The 18,478-nt window shown below is 43.1% G+C and overlaps 1 protein-coding gene across 2 annotated transcripts; it reads left to right on the top strand.

Annotated features, from left to right (window-relative positions):
* Positions 1 to 1,534: 1,534 nt before the first annotated feature.
* On the top strand, positions 1,535 to 14,834 carry LOC108027509 (protein lozenge). Of its 2 annotated transcripts, none has more exons than XM_017098952.3 (5): positions 1,535 to 2,232; positions 7,869 to 7,982; positions 9,420 to 9,521; positions 12,764 to 12,961; positions 13,849 to 14,834. In XM_017098952.3, the coding sequence occupies exons 1-5, from the start codon at positions 1,695 to 1,697 to the stop codon at positions 14,832 to 14,834; spliced, it is 1,938 nt and encodes a 645-aa protein (XP_016954441.1). In that variant the 5' UTR covers positions 1,535 to 1,694. The 2 variants fall into 2 exon arrangements, with proteins under 2 accessions (XP_016954441.1, XP_043949181.1); XM_044093246.2 differs by having other exon boundaries at positions 1,630 to 2,232; positions 9,405 to 9,521.
* Positions 14,835 to 18,478: the final 3,644 nt, after the last annotated feature.

Here is an 18,478-nt window from a genome sequence, read left to right as displayed (position 1 = left end):
TTCTGTAATTAATTTGAAGGTGTTAAATTGTAACGCACAACATTTTAATTCAATAACGAATTCGGAATTTTAAAGGGCGTTTCTTACAAACCTTAAAAAAAACAGTACCCTCTTTAAACCTGGTCCTAGGAAGGACGGTAATGGTACATTTACCATCGCTTAAAATATTTGAAAACCGACCTTCTCTGATTTCAAAAATTATTAGTAAATTTTTATATGGAAATGGTATTTAGCATTAAATAAACTCCACTGAAAAGTGTTGAAAACATCCAGGTCAGTTACTATTTTCGGGGGTATATGCGTCTGGCTGTGGATCTGATCCTTGTGATTTTTGGTCGCTGCACGAATGTCGACAAGTGACAAAATATGCAAGTATCAAACCACAAATTCTCACCCGTGAGTCCACAATCATTTTGACACTGGTTACGGTGACGAGTGCAGGGTCCTTCATGGCACATCCTTCGTCCTTCGTCATGGGCCCCTCGTCCGGGGTTCCTCGCACATGCCGCACGGCAGCGACTAGATTTGGATAGTGTTGCATGGTCGTCGGGAGTGGTGGCGATGAAGTCCTTTGCCGGAAATTGAAAAGTGCAACGCAAATTGCGTTCCGCCGGGATATGAATGCCCCTCACCCACCACTCCCCCTCCCAATTCTCATCCTGCATTCTGAATCCTGTATCCCAGAACCCCCAAAATCCCCAATCCGCACCAATTCGAGTCCTGCCAGCCGTCTGAAGTCCTTCCCCCGTCGAGTGGTTGACAATTGATTTGTGTTTATGGTGGCCATGCCCATGGACATGCCTGCATCCTGCCGTCCTGCAGTCCTTATGCAGTCCTCGTGCACTCCCCACTCCCCTTTCGGTGGCCCATGTAATATGCCATTTTGAGGCCGTGATTTAAAGACATTAACAGGCCGAGGCGAAAATGGGAAATTTTATGGTGTCGCAGGAGGAGATTGATGGGCTAATCGGGTGCGAGGGCCTCGAACGGGGTGATTCAGCTCGTGAAGGAAAGCCATCTAGAAAAGTGTCTTCTCATATTAAATTATTAAATATGAAAATATAAAAAAAAACATTAAAAAAAATAGTAAGCGCAGTAGTGAAATAAGTAAAAAAAATAGTGGAATAAATAGTAGTAAAAATAGTAGTAAAAATAGTAGTAAAAATAGTAGTAATAATAGCAGTAATAATGGGAGCAAAAATAGAACGAAAAAATATAGTAAAAATAATAGTAAAGTAATAATACCATAAATAATACAACAAAAAAAATAGTTATAATTGTAGTATTGACAAATTAAAAGTATTCCTGAATAGGTACCTTTTTCTATTTTAATCGCAAAAAGAAGTAAAACTAATAAAATACTGTTGCAATTTTTGCATTTTTGAAGGACATTTTTTGGCAAAAATTATAATTATAATAGCTTTTCTACTTCATTCTTCTTGCAGGATTTCAGGGAGTCCTGCGTGGTACATCCTGAATATTGATTGTTTTCCAAGGCGCGGCACTTAAAGAACGACAAAATTGTGCGGCTAAAAAAAGTGCAGGCTCACGCTCAAGGGCAACTGGAGCAGTTCGAGCAGCAGCAACAGCAGCAACATCTGCAGCAGCAACAACAGCAGCAGCAGCAACTGTTGCAGCATCAGCAGCACCAGCAACACTATCACAACTACGACGGCAATAGCAACAATTACAAAATGCATTTAACAACAACATCCAGCAACTCAACGGCATCCAATGCCAACAACAATAACAACAACACAACCAACAACAACAACACCAGCAGCAACAACAACACCAGCAACACGAACGGCAGCAGCAACAACACGAGCGGCGGCAACAACAACAGCAGCGGGAACAACAACAGCAACACGGAGCAAAACACCCCGCCAACGCCGGCGCAACTGCTGAATGAGGCCTACACGAAGATGACCTCTGACATACTGGCAGAGCGGACGCTGGGCGACTTCCTCACCGAGCACCCGGGCGAGCTGATCCGCACCAGCAGCCCGCTCTTCGTCTGCACCGTGCTGCCGCCGCACTGGCGCAGCAACAAGACGCTGCCGGTGGCCTTCAAGGTCGTCTCGCTGGGCGACATCATGGACGGCACGATGGTCACCGTGCGGGCGGGCAACGACGAGAACTACTGTGCGGAGCTGCGCAACTGCACGGCGGTGATGAAGAACCAGGTGGCCAAGTTCAACGACCTGCGGTTCGTCGGCCGGAGCGGCAGAGGTGAGTGTCTCCTCGCGAATTCTACACACTCGGAAGGTTCTTCAATGGGTTCCATTCTACAAAGCAAAAGAGCAGCGCGAGGGGAATGGAAAATAGGATCGGCCCCTACAATGTCTCTAGCAGTACTTTCAATACTCCTTCTTTATAAAAAGTATAGTCTGCTTTTAGTCAATAACTCTGAGAAGAAGAAGAACTGCATCGGAACTTTGAGAAGTGCAGAGAGAGGCAAATATTTGTGAGAGCCTTTTCTTGCGCTACTCCCAAATTTAAAGTTTTGTCAAATGTATTATCTCTTTAATCTTGAATATTACTGAAGTTCCAACTAGTTAACTAAGTCCCTAAGCCGAAATCTAAGGTTTGTGCAACAGTCTTATATTTACACCGATCGAGTCGGATTCCCGGCTGAGCCCGCCCATCTTCAGTAAATCTCAGCCCTTGACAGGTTTCGCGTCAAGTGGGGCCCCTTATTGGCCCTTGAAAAGCCCCCACTTTCACCCTTTCGCCTGCACTCGAAACAATTTGTTCAATTACCGTCCAAAAGTTGTGCCAGCTCCCCCGGCTGCTTGTGGCCTTTGTATTACTCGGAAGCACTTTTTGCATTGCTGTCATCCTTTTTCGGTTCATTTTCCAGTTCTTTTTTCGGCGAAGTCGTATCCTTTTGTATCCTTTCAACCGCTTGTTAAGCGCTGCACAAATTGTCAGCAGTTCATCAGCAGTAACCATCATCGTCGTCATCGTTTTCATTCACCGAATGCCGAATAGAAGCGGATTACTGGGTGCGATGCTCCATTTTTTGTTGTCAGCATTTGTGTGAGCCGGCTTTGTCTTGAAGTGTTTAATAAACTGTCGGAACGGAAGTGAAGTGAACTGGAGGACATGGTTTTCAGGCACTAATTGGGAGTTCTGGTAGGAGGCTTTTGAGATAAAGGGGTGTTTATTGAGGCTTTGAATAAGCGGTAATTTTGCGGATTAGGGTGTGACTTTTTCTTTTCCTTTGGTAATAACAATACTTTGATTGATATTTTTGTTTGGCGGTGTTCAGCTCTTAAGGTGTCTAAGGTCGCGATGTGTACAGAAGTTACCTATATAAATCAATCGCACAGGCCCATAATTCAATCAGCGAGGACTGGCCAAAAAAGATTTGCCCTTTTCCCCCAACAGCGGAAGGACTAAGCCCAATTCCGCTGGTCATTTTGGTCCGGTCGAAAAACGGGGGTTTTGGGGGACAGTTACGCATCCGCTGCGGTGGAACCGCAAAAACCAAAGCCTCGACCAGCGAAGGGGGGACATAAGCGGTTTTTCGGGGCGGTTTTCCAACGGCGGTGGCGAGGGGCAGAGGTGAAACCGGAAAATGGAGTGGGGGCGTGTCTGTGTCTCGGCGAGGATTCATTCATTGTCATCATTCGGACAATGCCAAATGGATGCGTGTCCGTGTCCGCGTCACTCCCTCTTGGGTGCCGGGTGTGCATCCATCTCCATCTTCCGCTTTTCACTTTAACATTTTCCGCTGCTCACTTTCCGCCCTCCATTTTCCTGCGTTGAGCCGCCTTAATTGGGCGGCCTGCGGCAGGCGGAATAAAGGCCAGAAATGCATTTTCCCTCTTGCTCTATGACCTTTTGGGTACATTTTTGTTTTGAAGAAAGAGGTTAACTATGCTCATAACTTATTTTTCATCTCTGTGCCTCAGAAAAACACAACTTCATACTTCTGAGAGAAGTGAAATTTTGACACAATATAAATAAAGTTAATGTTAAAGTAGGGTTAAGGGCAAATAACAATTTTTAAAGAAAGAAAATGGAGTGGGCCTTGCTAGCCAGAAGAATCTTGATGATCGGTAAAGGTCAGCTAAGTACGTTACTTGTTTTATTTTATTTATTTCAACTAAAAAGTTCTAAAGGAAATTGAAATTTATAAGAAATATATTTAGAAAAATTATTAAAACCAATCATTTATAAAGGTTTATTTTAGTTTTTGTAATTTTAAACTTGAAGAAAGAGTGAAATTGTAAAATCAAAACAAGAAACGTATCCACTTGTGAAATCAAGTGTCAAGCCCTGCTTTGTGAAGCTGCTGCTAAGGGGTTAACCCCATGACGGCCTGGCGTCCGTCATGTTTTATTTAACCCATCGCAGCCAAATTATGATAACTGAAAATGTTAACATTTGTCTGCCTGTTGCTCGGCCCGAGAATTTCCCAAGGTCCTTGGGGGAAATCTCCACCCTGGGCTCGCACAATTACCAACTTTCGAAGGCGAAACAAAGCCCAGCGAGGATAAAAATTGAAAAGAGCGGAGCAGGCGGGCCAAAAGCAAATTGTGCACAATTTGGCATGACTTCCCCTGTAGCCGGGGGCCTTCCCACTTGTTTTCCACTTCCACAGATCCACAGGCGTGTCCTTTTCACAGGACAAGGTGTCAGTTGCTGGCAGAAAGTTGCCTTTTTTCCTTGCCTTTTTAACGCCTCGACTTTTGCTAGGCATTTATCTTTGAGGGGTCTTTCTGTGCTTTTTTGTTTATTTGCTGGGGGTTGTTGTCTCTTTTGTCGCCGAAGATTTTGGGGAATGTTTGGGCTTGGGCTTTCTGCCCTGGGAGTTCTTGGCTCAGTTCACTTTGCGGCTGTTTTTCGGCCGTATTAAATGGCTCGAGAGTTGTGTGTAAATAAAAACCTCAAAGGGAAGGGCCTCGATTAAGGGTAGGCTTTTCCCGGGGGCTGGGGCAGGGTAGGGTATCGTAACTGGCGGAAACTGGCACCGACTTTAACCCCTTTAAGCCCCCTAACGCCAACTCGTTAGCCCCCACGCCCCATCAGCGTTGTCGTCATCATCATGCGTGCATGTGCATGGCACTTTGCTAATTAAAAGTGTAGCCCAGCGTTGGGCCAAATAAATCGATGGCCGGGTAATTAAATTGCATGACAAGGCTGGAAGGGGTGCAAGGGTCGCGGGGTCGCGGGGTCGCCGATCGAAGGGGGCTCCCTGCATTTGTTATTGTAATTAGACAGGAGCAGCAGCGGAACAAAATGGCGGCGGAGGCCACTGGGCGGATGAAATGTAAATCACTCATACGCCCCATGGGCGCGGTGCAGATTTAATACACCTAAGAAGCGGGAAAAGGCGGCCAGGGCGGCCGAAATGCAATTAAACCTATTAAAGTTGGCCAGAACGTAATTTCAGAATGATGGAACAACCAAAGGAATTCATTTTTAAATGGGTAATTGTTGTACTAATCATTTGTTTTATGTTTTTCTCTGCATTTCCTAAATCTGTATATTTTTTAAATTTATGGCTAACAGCCTTCTAAGCTTGTGCCACCCCTTTCCGAAACCCCCACCACCCACCTGCCATCAATCATTCGGGCACAAATAACCACCCTCAGGTAAACACAAACAAGAAATCAACAAGCAATCAAAATAAGCAAACAAAAAAGATGAAAACCAAAGAAGCCGCAAAATGTTTTTATTTCGGTGTCGGAGCGACTTACTGGCTGGCTTTCAGGGCTTTCGAGGGCTTAGCCTTTTTCGGCCGAGAAGTGAAGTGGCACGGAGAAACTTGTGGGGAAGTCACCTTAGGTAGAGAGTAACCCCACGGAAGGGCGGCCCAATGTTTTTGAAACATATACTTTTGAGGCCAAATTGTGTTGGATTATGGGTGAAATACCATAAATAATATTGCAAGTAGTTTTGAAAATGTATTTATATTACAAGTCTTGGAAAACAATCCGATTTTAATTTAGCCGAAATTCGAACCGGGTTTCCTTTGAATAAATATCTTCAGCATCTATTGACAAACGTGCGTGTGTGCGTGAGTATCTGTGTCTTGGGCCGCCCTCAGCGTGCGAGTGTGTGTGCTTTCATTACCCCCAAATTGATTTATGACGCCTGTGCAACGGTAAATTGCCGGGGATTTGCCAGCTAGGATTTCAGGTTATTTGTCAACAGGATTTGATTTTAAATGCCCCCCACCCACACCCACACGGAAATGTCCTGCCCCTCAAGTGTTGACACTTCCATTTGTCGCACTTTCGTTGGAGATTAAGATGAATGCTCGTCGGGGGTGGGCTGGGGGATTATTGTGGGATTATCAATCAATTGGGTCAAAGGCGCCGCTCTGATTGTAGGTGTTGCCCCAAAAATGGTTGTTTTCCCGTCATTGTGTAAATACCCTGGAGAACCTAGCAAAACTATGAAAAATTAAAGATTGCTAGGGCAGAGAGAGAGAGAGTTGCTTATAAATATTGATAAAAACATTATAAGATTTAATTTCCTGTAAGTCACATGCCATTTTCCCAGGAAAAGACGCCCCTCCACCTCCTCCTCAAATGCCTCGCTTTAATGATCGATTATCCATGGCCAATCCGCCAACTTTTCCGGCGACTCCCTCTCTCCGGGCGGGAAAACCCCACGACAAGTGTCAAAGAATTGCACAACAATGAACTGCACTTGCTGGCAGATAAACACAAAAGTGTTTTCCCACCATGGGGCCGCCACTTGAGACTTCATTTTTTAAGAAAGTGGCTTGGAGGATATTGTCCCGGGGCAGCGGAGTGTGTTCCCAGGACATGTGTAAGCCGCTCCGTCTGCGTTTGTACGGCGTAGTACATATAAAGTGTTTGTGTATCTGCAGTGGTTCGGGGACGTCGGCGGTTTACTTGTGTGTGCCGAAATGATTTACGCTTTGTTTGTCAACTTAAAAAGCAAGCCCCACCCCGAGATCACACATACGCCGCGTTGTCATAGACAAGGCGGCTCGGCAGGAAGGCAGCGGCTCAAGAAGCCCGAAATGCTTTTAATTGAATCCGGGCGACACAAAAAATGGCAGGAGCCCGGCTCCGGACGCAAAGGCCCTGGCAACACTTGACAATGACTGGCTGAAACAAGTTAATTAAAAGAAAACTGCGGCGCAAACGAAATAAATCTTGGGGCGCGAAAGACGCACATGTGAAGGGGTTTCTCTTGAGAGGGTCGGGGTCGACAGACTAAATCAGTTTAAATTGTAATTAATTCTTTATTTCGAGAGGTGAAAGGAGGCCTGAATGGAATTTAAATGGGGAAGCGTTGGGTGCCGAAAACACCTGGAGATTGAGGAGGGCAGGAGAAAGTCACCTGAAGACCAGCCCTCATTCGTTAAAATAGTATATAGAAATCATTAAGAAGCTTATGATCTTAACTATTATTTCTTTTATATAATTTATGGAAATGTAGTAATATACACTGTAATCCTAAATAAAAGTATTGAAAGTAAAAATTGAAGAGAGTAGTAGAAAATCACTGGAGGGCTGTTCAATATGTCACCATTTATTTTAACTAAATTATACCCTATAGTTAAAGATCTTCGAAGAACGTTACGCACTTAGAATCTTGTAAGGTTTATTAAAATTGAACCAAGTTTAGGTATCACAAAACCCTTACATCGATGTGTACATTGGAATCACCGAACTAGGAGAGTAGCTCAATGGAATAGTATTCCCCACCCCTGACAGCATTATTGTTTTATGGCCAACCCATTTACGATGTGACAATGCCCCAAAAACGGCAAAAAAGCCGAAACCGAGAACATGTTTATTGATTTGCATGTCTAGCGGACATTAGGCGAACGAAAATCTCATAAACTTGTTTGTTTCTCCCCGTTGTTTTTCCAGGGAAGAGCTTCACGCTAACCATCACCGTGTCAACGAATCCACCGCACATAGCCACCTACAACAAGGCGATCAAAGTGACTGTCGACGGGCCGCGCGAGCCCCGCTCCAAGACAAGTAAGTATGCTCCACGGGGCCGGACTAGGACGGGGCCCAGCCCACTGTTTCCAAGACCCCGACTCCCTCTCGTGTCTTTCATTTGCAGGACAATGCATAACAATTTATTAGTTGCCAAATAGATAAATTGCTCGGCAGCAGGCAGTTCTCAGATGTTCCCGGAGATGCAGACGAGATAGAGATGGCTGGGCTGGCAGGGGTTTCCGAGTCCCTCGCATTTCATTAATGTCAGTGATGAGAGGGTGACTCAGTAGTGAAAATATATTTGTAATGCATTAAAAGGCAGGGTACAGTGAGAATAAGAATAAGGAGTATAATAGGAATTCATCAATGTACTATAGTGTCATTAGCAAGACATTAAACCTCATCTTCTTGATTTGATTGGAATACCAAACAAGTTATAATGTTTTCCTTTTTATTTTTGCTGAAGTGCAGGGGAATTTTAGTATACATCGCAGTATTTAAAAGGTATTATTTCCTGCAAAATACCTAGAGCAAGAGCTCATCGCTGAAAGGAAATTTGCAGAGCACTTGTAGAACATTGCCACTTTCCTCTGTGAGTCCTTGCTCGGGACTCGGCGATGCAGCAAGGACACTTCCTGCTAATACCTCACTTCATTTCACTTCTGCCCGGAATGCCGAATGTCTTGAAGGAATATTCATTAGACAGCTCTATCACACACTGCCAGTCCGTTACATATTTATAAGGATGCAAATATTTTACTTTGCATATGTTCCCCGGCTGCAGACGGGCGGCAAAAGTTTTGCTGGTCTGTGTAATCTGGTTTCGGTCCGAGTGGAAATCCATGAAATGATTTATACGCCCGAATGCCAGACAGGGTCCAAAAGTGGGGCTGGGGCTGGCAATGGGGGCCCGCACACAAAAGCCCTAAGCTGCAGACAAAAGGTTATTATTTTATAATGAATACAAGCTGGCAGATAACTGCTGCAACCGCCGAAGGATTTTAGTGCGGACCAGAAGTTTAGCTGAATGTGTCGCCGGTTGGCAGAAAGTTTTTGGCCCATTGTCATTTCACTTTCCCACACACACTCACAAAATCCATTGTCGATAGTTTGTGCTCCTCTTTTGTGGGGTCTTGGAAATTGTCGGGGGGAGGTCCCGTCCTGACATCCAGTGAAGGGAAAGCAACAAAATGTCACCCATCAAGTGTTTGTCATTTAAGTTTTCACTCAGACACACAACACGCTTACAGTCATGCCCAAGAACACACACACAGCACAGTGGTCGCTCGCAATTGGAAACACGGTGGCCTATATGTTAGTGATTTGTTATTACTTATGATTAATTTGGAAACAAAATATTAGGCCTAGTACGACCCACATAGCTTGCCATCGACCACTGTTCCAGTGCAATAAAACCATTTAGTTAAGGACAGAAAATTATAACTGAAAAAAACTTAGTGTTATCCCTTTTAGGACAGCAACAGCAGTTCCACTTTGCCTTCGGACAGCGACCGTTCCACTTCTCCACGGATCCCCTTTCCGGCTTCCGGATGCCGCCCATTGGCAATTGTCAGAGTAAGTATTCCCGGAAAAGTATGCTGTACATATTTTATTTTTCTCGAATCAATTCTCTCCGGAGTTAAGCCACCAGCCAAATTTGAAATATATCCACAAATGTTTAAACACTTATTTTATTATCTATCCAATGATATTTTTATAAATCACTAGTTGTTTATGGTTTATTTTATTAACGCCTCCAACAGAGGCTTGCATTTAATTGAAAAGGGGAAATCATAATCAACCTCTTTTATAATTTGTTAAGTTTCTAGGCAAAAATTAATTAAATATTTCACAGTTTTGCTGGCAAGCAAATGCAGGAAAAGGCCAACGTAAACTCAAACGCATACTCATATCGCCTGTTAATGAGCAGGGAAAACAACTTTAAAAACTTGCGCTGTTTTTTCGTGTTATTGCCGTTGGACAACCATTTGAATGTGGTAAAATTGCGGGTCACCTTGCCATATAGGCTTTTTTCTGGGCTAAGTGGGCTCGTTGTTATTGTTGCTGTTAAACTGTTGGCCACTTTATTTAACCGAAGTTTACTATACAAACAAATAAACGTTGGTCAAACACAAGCACACACACCCACGGGCGGGCAAAAAAGTCAAAGCCTAAAAAAGCGCGTTAAATCAGAGCTCGCATTCAAATTATGATTTAAATGAAAAACTACGCAGTCAAATACACTAAATGCATTTAACCAAGCGAATATAAACCAATTTTGACAGCTCAAATGCTAAGCAAGCCGAGATAGTACTCTATAACGACTCGAAGGCTTTTGTACCCATTAAAAATAATTATATTTCATACAACGCACATATTTTTGTTGTCTTAAAATGAGAATTTTGGCTTTCTTTTTTTTCTTGCTATTTAATAGATTTTCTTCAAATAGTTTTTGTGTATGCAGAGCCTCCTTTGCTCCCAAAATTCTTTTTCTATTCTGTACCATAACCGCCCCATTTTCACCCCATATCCATTGATGGAATATTTATAACAAAATCAATAATTAATATTGTGGGGGACACATTTTTCTTGCTGTTTTTGCCGTGTGCCCGCGTAGGTGAAATAAATTTAATTGTACATTTTAAAATGCATTTATATTAAATTTGATGTTTCAATTTAAATTGACAATTAATTGGATTACAACAACATCGGCAACAAAAGCCGGACTAGACACTGTCCCCTTCCCAAAAACTAGCTGCCCGGGGCTAAAAAATACTGCAACGGCTACAAATGTGATTTTCTCTTTAGAGCTTGATGCCATTAAAAAAGCTGAATATAACACAATTAACATATTAACGACGTTAAAGTAGAAAAAAGCGAAGTCAAAGAGTTGGGCATGCGAGCGTTAGTGGGCCACCTTTGAGCACACACCCGATGTGTGTACAATGCCAAACATCCACTGAAGTGAAAATCAGTTATGAAAGAATTTGGCTCAAGTGCAGGAAAAATGTTTGAAATTCCCAACTGATTTTCTTTGTAAACTATGAATAAAATATATTTCTCACTGCATTTGTTTAATGAATTATTTCTGCGCATTTCGCTTTCGCTATTAAACTAATAGTTTGGCAAGACTAGCCTGGTTTAATTTAAATGCCCCACGCAAGTGCTTTCCCAATGTATTGTTTGCAGCATTTGCCACTTACATTTGACTACCGGCCACTACGAAGTGAGTCCGGTGGATTAAATAAAAACTCGCCGTAAATATAAAATGCAACTCAATCAACGCGCAAATTGCCTGCCAATTTGAACGGCTCCTTCGCCCCTCAAACTCAGCTATGCGACATTTTGTGTCAATATTTTACCGTCTAGCCCAGTGCACAAATCAAAATGCAAATTGCGCGATTTACAGGATTCTGAAAGGCAATCCACATTATATAACACACATAAACATGTACATTGTACATACGGATGTATATGTGGGGCCGCAGCACACAAGTAAATAATGATTACTGAAAGCGTCTGTTGATACTGATTACCCATAAATTAATTGTAAATACGCAAAAAGCAAAGTATTCTGAATTATTTATTAACAAATTTTATTGACAGTCGCTGCTTGACTTAATTACTGGCATATATTTTATTAATTTCGCAAAAAAACATCAAGCCCAACCGGAAAAGCCAAGGGCGAGGCAGTGAGTACGTGGGTACGTTTTAAAGGAACTGAGGGACTGTTAAGAGTTTAAAGAAATCACAAACATTACCTTGGCATTTTCTTTTGTTGGTAAATACTATTTTATGAAAAAGTACTTTTATTTCAAACAGCTTTTATTTTGGAGATAAATTTTTTCAAACATATGGCTTGAGTTATGAGATATTTTACGCCGGCTCCTTTCGCTTTTTAAGCGACTTAATAACATATTGGCAATTATTTTGTCGCCCCCTCCCATTGGAAACCCCTGGCCAAAATGGCCCGGTGTCCGGTGCCTTGTTAATAATTCAGGGCCCGAAAATATGCGCAAATAAAGTCAATCAGTGTGACAACAAACAGGCAGGACTAACCACTCTCGCAGCCCAGACACACAGATACTCGGGCACAGATACACGGACACACCGGCGAAGGCACGCACACTGGCGCGGATAATGACAGACAGGACACCGTGTAGAGTAGCCCACATCCCACAGAGAAAATTGTACACAAAAAGCCACGTAATTAATGGAGGTAGAAACATTTAAGCCAATAGCATTAATAAAGCCACCACAAAATCAATATCCGGCTACGAAAACGCGCCCGTCGCCTATAAAAACTAATTAATAATTTCCGAATGGGCTATTAATTAAGCCTAATTATCTGTGCATGGGTCCCGGCGACCCGCAAAATGTTGACTCTTCTTTCCTTCCCCGGCTTCTGTTTTCGGCCCCGGCCCCCCACAAAGTGGGCAAGCTGATTCGAATTTTCGGCAGGCCCAGGTCCATTCCATTGATTTGTTTGTCGCTTATTTTCCCGGTTTTTTACTTCCTGTCTCCGCAAAATGGCGGCAAAGGTCCCGCATAATGTGGGAAAATCCAGAGGAGGGGCGGGAGTAGGTGACCCCCAATTAGCGGCCCACATGGGTCGTAAATTTGGCTGGAGCTATGCCTAAGCCCTAATTATCTTGTATTTACTTTTCCCGATTTATGTACTGATTGGTTTACAATACTTTATGTTTACAATATTAATCCCATTTTATTTCTTTCAGCTTTGTTAGTTTTATGTTAACTGATTTTTCCTCTGACACATATTCTAAAATGACTTACAAATGTCTTTTCTTCATTTCTAGGCGCCAGCAACACGCACTGGGGCTATGGATCGGCAGCCTCTGCGTACTCGCCGTACCTGGCCAGTAGCGGATTATCGTCCTGCACCACGCCCACTTCCGCCCAGTTCAACAATCCGGCCCTGGGCTTCACCTGCTCCTCCAATGATCAGAGCAACAACCAGGACTTCGGGGGAGCCACCAATCGCGACTGCGTTCCAAGTAAGTCTTCTTCTTTGCCAGTGCATACAAAAATCTCTAGTAAGAAATGCAGCAATTGGTCAAAAAATGCATTTTCGGAAAAGTCAATAGCCCTGGTTGACAGCTGCTTATTACAGGCGCTATTTTTGTTCTGCGATTCGATTCTTTCTTCGACTTGACTAAATAACGACAAAAACGGGCCAAAAAAGCATATTTTTCGTCAAAAATAAATGATACTCCCAATTTTATTTATTTTGGTCGATAAATTGCGAAATTAGGTCAGAATACTTCGTTGAGCTCGTAGTTAAGTTCCCAATCAATTGGCATTTAATTTATTTTTCGTCAAAAAATGATACTCTCTATTTTTAAACAAAAATATCAGTATTTTGGTTACCAAATTGCGAAATGATGTCCAAATAAGAAATGTGATACCTCGTTGAGCTCGCAATTAAATTCCGAATCGCTTGGCATTTAAATGTAAAAACCAAAATTTTTAAACATTTTTTCGAAAAAAAAATGATGATACAACCCCTGGCAAAAAATGCAAAATTCGGTCAAAAAATAAATTTCCCAAAAAGTGATGGGGATCGATTGCCCTGATTGATAGCTGCTTAAAACAGTTGGTCTTTTTGATGTGCGTTTCGATTTGACTGAATTACAGCCTAAAACGGACTAAAAAATGTGTATTTTTTATTTAATTTTGTGTCTTAAAAATGAAAGTCCCTATTTTTGCGCAAAAACATCAGTATTTTTGTCTAGGAATTGCGAAATAAGGTCAGAACAAGATATCGATTGGCATTTAAGTCTGGAAATTTCCCTTCTAACATTTTCCGAAAAGAAGAGATGAAAATTCCCACTGAGTATCTTGTGATATTTATCGACACACTCCATCCCTCTTATTTTTTTAGTGCTCCCCGACTCGACGGCCAGCGACCTCGACCAGCACCTGAGCAGCCTCGTGGGCTCGACCAGCGGCCAGATGACGCACCACAGTCTGCTGGGCGCCGGCGGCCAGACCTCGATCTCGTCCACGGTGAACGGGGCGAGCGGCGGCAGCGGCGGGGCAGGAGCCGCCGGCGGAGGAGCGGGCAGCGGCGGTGGCGCCGGTGGCGGCGGAGCGGGCGGCAACTCCATCCTGGTGCCGCGCTACCACACGAACGCCAGCAACGAGTACAACGTCCACTCCAGCCAGAATGGACCGCGCAGCCTGTCCGACAGCTCGCAGGCGGAGTCGCCCGTGCAGGAGGACCTGCTGACCACCAACACGCCGAACCTGGGCAGCACGGCGGGCGGTGGCGGGGCAGCCAACGGTGGGGCGGCCTCGAATGCAGGCAGTGGGGCGGCGGGTAGCAGTGGAGCCGGCGGGGCCGCCTCGGCGGTGGGCAATCCCGCGATGCTAGGTGCCAACCAGAACTTCCCCGGGATCGTCAATCAGGCCCAGCACTCGGCCGCCTCCGCCTATGGCGGCGGGTCCGGGGTGGTGGGTGGCGGGCATGGCAGTGCCGCCGCCGCTGCTGCCGGATGCAATGGCTCCCTGTATCCCGTGCTGCCGGCCAGCCTGCTCTACTCCCAGCTCTATACCGCCGCCAACCAGTCCGCCCATGGCTTCCACTCGCACACCCTGCCCGCCCATGCCTCCCCCAACTCCTCGGTGCACGGGGAGCTGCAGAGCGTGATGGACCACATCAGCAATGTGGGCGTCCGGCAGCAGCACAACATCATGGCCGGCGGGGGCGTGACCCATCCGGGCGATCTCACGCTGATTGGGAACTGCGGGGCCTCGGTGCGGAATATCGAGGACGGGAATAGCAATCGGCAGGTGGCCGCCTTAGCTGCCCATCGCGGCCACCACAATCCCACCGACAATGGGGGCAGCGTTTGGAGGCCCTATTGAGGTCAGGTTCTGTGGTGCGGCTCGGCGGTTCTATAGTGCGAGGGGGGTGGGCCGCAGCACGAGGCGGGGGTGGGGGTGGGAATGGGCATGGGAATGGGTTCGGGAATGGGGGCGGGCATGGGGCTGGGCCTGGGCGGGGGCATGAACTGCTTCGGGGGCTTCTGATCTGTACATAACAAGGGTGAGCGGATGCACGTTCCAGTCAGAGATTACCGATAACCATTATGCTAAAACTCAAACATTTTAAAATGATCGATTTTTAGGGTTTCCCTTCAAGAAGTGTCTGTATCTGCTGATCGTAAAACGATTTTAATATTTTTAAAGAACACAAGAATCGCATCTCCTTTAAGCAAGTCCAAAAAATCGATTACAGATTTTCTGACTATCGAACAAATTATTATGTTTGATAATGAAAATTATGAATTCAGAATTCGAATAGAAAAATTATCGAAATAATCGATTTAGGATTTTAAACTATCGATAAATGTACTGTCTCTGATTTCAAACTATTTTAATTTTTACAGGAAGCAAAAAATTTAATTCTGACCTTGTCAATTATTGATCACAAAATACCCTATTAAAGATTTTAGAATGCAGCTGAAACATTCGATACCATTTCAAAAATGTTTTTAATCCTTTAGTAACAGTAAAGCCGATCGGTGATGGAGAACTGAGAATCGTCATAGCAAGAGCCCCCTCTAAAAATGATTGTATATACTTGGGGGATAATATAAATCTTTGGAGATGCACAAAATTGGCTTGAGTATCCAAGATTGAGGTATTTTATTTTTACAAATTGAACCTATTGATCCTGTATATAGTGTTGGCGGAGTAAAATATTTCATATCCCGTAATAGACACCTAAAGCATTGTTTTTAAATCTCTAGAAGTTTGTGAATGTGTGTTTTTTTTATAACTTTCTGACCATATAATAGAAAACAGAAACGATCAACCATTAGTAGAATTTGTTGGGGTGCTTCAAAGCCCTCCATATAGCATATAGATAATTAAAAAGCCAAGAAAATATAAACTAGAGCTTAAGACAGAAAAATTTAGCAAATTTTGCGGGGACAGAGGAAGGCCTCTTTGAACAATTTTCCGTGAATTATAAGACATTAAAAACTCAAGAAGAAAACATAAATTTTAAACAGTATTAGGTGTGTGTCCAGTTATTTTTTTATATTTTTTTTCAGGCCCGCGGTAAGCCCGAGCCATAAAGCTAGTCATGTTAGTGATAAGTAATTACCGAAATACTATACCAAGAAAACCAAAGAAAATATATAGTATCTTTAAACTAGTCGTAAACATTGTGAAGCCAAAGTCAAGTTGAGTTTTAGTGATTTTTCCTGTTTTTGTGTAAGATATGGATGTTGGGAACGGAAAGAGGGTATTATTCCCGAGGGGAAAGGGGTTCTTGGGAGCTTGGGGTCTTATTTAATGGGGCGGGTCGTAGAGCCGATGTATGTCTGAGTTCCTAAGCCGTAATCCATGTTCGTGAATTTGTTTACTGTTCATTTCATGTGCTTCGATCTGCGTGTCCTTTAAATGTGTATAAACATGTGCAATCTAAACTAACCGAAAAACAAAAATATATAACTATAAATATGCATATAACGAGATATCTGTATACTAAATGGTAGACCGCACGCCCGCAACCGCACTCTATGACACTTGAAAACCTATATTGTAACTCTTTTTTTTTGTTAGCTCATAAGTGGTAAACAAAAATCAGCATCAAATTTAATTAAAGAAACACTATACTACGCGAACGGTAAATAGAGTTAAGGAATCGGTTAGAAATGTCCAAAATAGCACATTCTTCAAGCATATATTTATAAATATACACGCTAACTTACAGAGTCGAAGTAAAAATGTAATTGATGTATACCACAATCCATATGGGAAAATGGAAAATCCATTAAGAACTACCGAAACTGTGTGTATAATTTAGCCAAGATCCCGCATATATAAACATATAGAAATTAAACAAAAACAACATTTTGTGCAATAAAAACAAACTAAAGAGAGTTCTTTGTAATAAAATATATAAATGTAATTAAAGCATTTTATTTGAGGAACAGAAAAACTAAAACGGAAAAAGCAAAACCAAAGAGGTCTAAATACAACTTAAATTCAACAATTATATTAAATAAAATTATGAAAATTAATAACAAATTATGGAAATGGTATGCTTATTTAGGGAGGTCGGGGACCTATCTAATATTTAACAAATATTTTTCTCCAATTTAGCTGAACACGAATTATTTTTCTCAGTTATATTATATCTTTTTTTATATTTTATATATTATTTTGTAATTTTCTCCACCTTTTTAGCTTTATAAAAAATCCCATCAGACAGTCTCGTTCTCAGATTTTCTCCTAGCTCCTCGGCAGCAATTTTACGACACCGCCGGGGCCAATTGGCCGGATCGAAAACTTACGACCTGGCCGGGATACTACCACCGTCCCTTTCGCTCCCTGCCGTCTCTTTCTAATGCCATCTCCGTGTGGTTTGAATTTGGCGGGCAACGTAATTTTCTGCTCAATTTATTCCACATTGTGGCATCCAATTAAGCTGCAAGCCGAGCAGTCCGCCATCCGGAACCGGGCGAAATCGGAGGAGTCCGTCCGGGTCTCACCTGCCCGCACGTATGTGGCCATAAAAATACGGCCTGGCCATAAGACTCCGTGCCGCGAAGCGTAACAAAAACGGCGGGGAGGTGGAATAACCGCAAAAGGGTAGCCAACAGGGGGTTAAGCCGGGCCTGGGATTAAGCACCGGATAAATAAGAGATCAATATAAGGACATGCGGCAGGGGCTGGGATGGGTGCTGAGAACAGGAAAACAGGAAAGTGCCGGAAAAAACTTTTTAATTATTTCCATGCCGAAGATGTTTCGCATAACAAATTAGCTCGCCGTCAAGTATTCAGGCGTGTATGTGAGTGTAAATAATTAAAAATTCTACCCATTACTTGCGAGGCTTGGTAAAATTTCAAACAGACGCCAGGATACACAGACACTCGCACTCACATGAGGTCCTTTGGAGGACACTGGGAAAAACAAATCGAAAAATTTAAACACTGAAATAGAAGAACTTATTGCTGTTGTTACAATAATAATATTTCTTCTTCTTAAAGAAGGGTAAAAATAAAGTTTACAAACTTTTATTTTTTATTAAAAATGGGAATGTTAAAAACTTGATGCAAACCATATTTAAGGTCATATATTCATTAATTAATAGTAAATTATTTATTTACTTGCAATATTACAATCTACTCTATTCACTTATACAGGGTTTTAATATTCCTTTAGAAAAACAAATCTTGTAATCAATTTGCATAATTTTTAGCTACACTTTTTTGCAGCGCATCTAAGCGCCATAAAGAGCTAGAGGAAACCACTTGAGACGCTGATTTGGCCTCTCAACGGGCATTCTTTTGCGCCCCCCAAAGCCACCCAGCCACCCAACTTCCCATCAGACAGCGCCCACTCCAATTGGAGCGTGCGCCGCCTTGCATATTAACACGTTTCATATGAGCAAATCCCTTGGCGACCATCACCAAACGGGCTAAGGCGTTAAGGGGTTAAGGGTGTGGGGCGACTCGCGCTGAGCCGAGACTCCGAGTTGAGTGGAAAACGGCAA

This window comes from Drosophila biarmipes, chromosome X (assembly GCF_025231255.1).
Source record: "Drosophila biarmipes strain raj3 chromosome X, RU_DBia_V1.1, whole genome shotgun sequence".
In the NCBI taxonomy this organism is placed as follows: domain Eukaryota; kingdom Metazoa; phylum Arthropoda; class Insecta; order Diptera; family Drosophilidae; genus Drosophila; species Drosophila biarmipes.
Note: the sequence above shows the minus strand (reverse complement) of the source record. Positions and strands in the feature narration are given on the sequence as shown.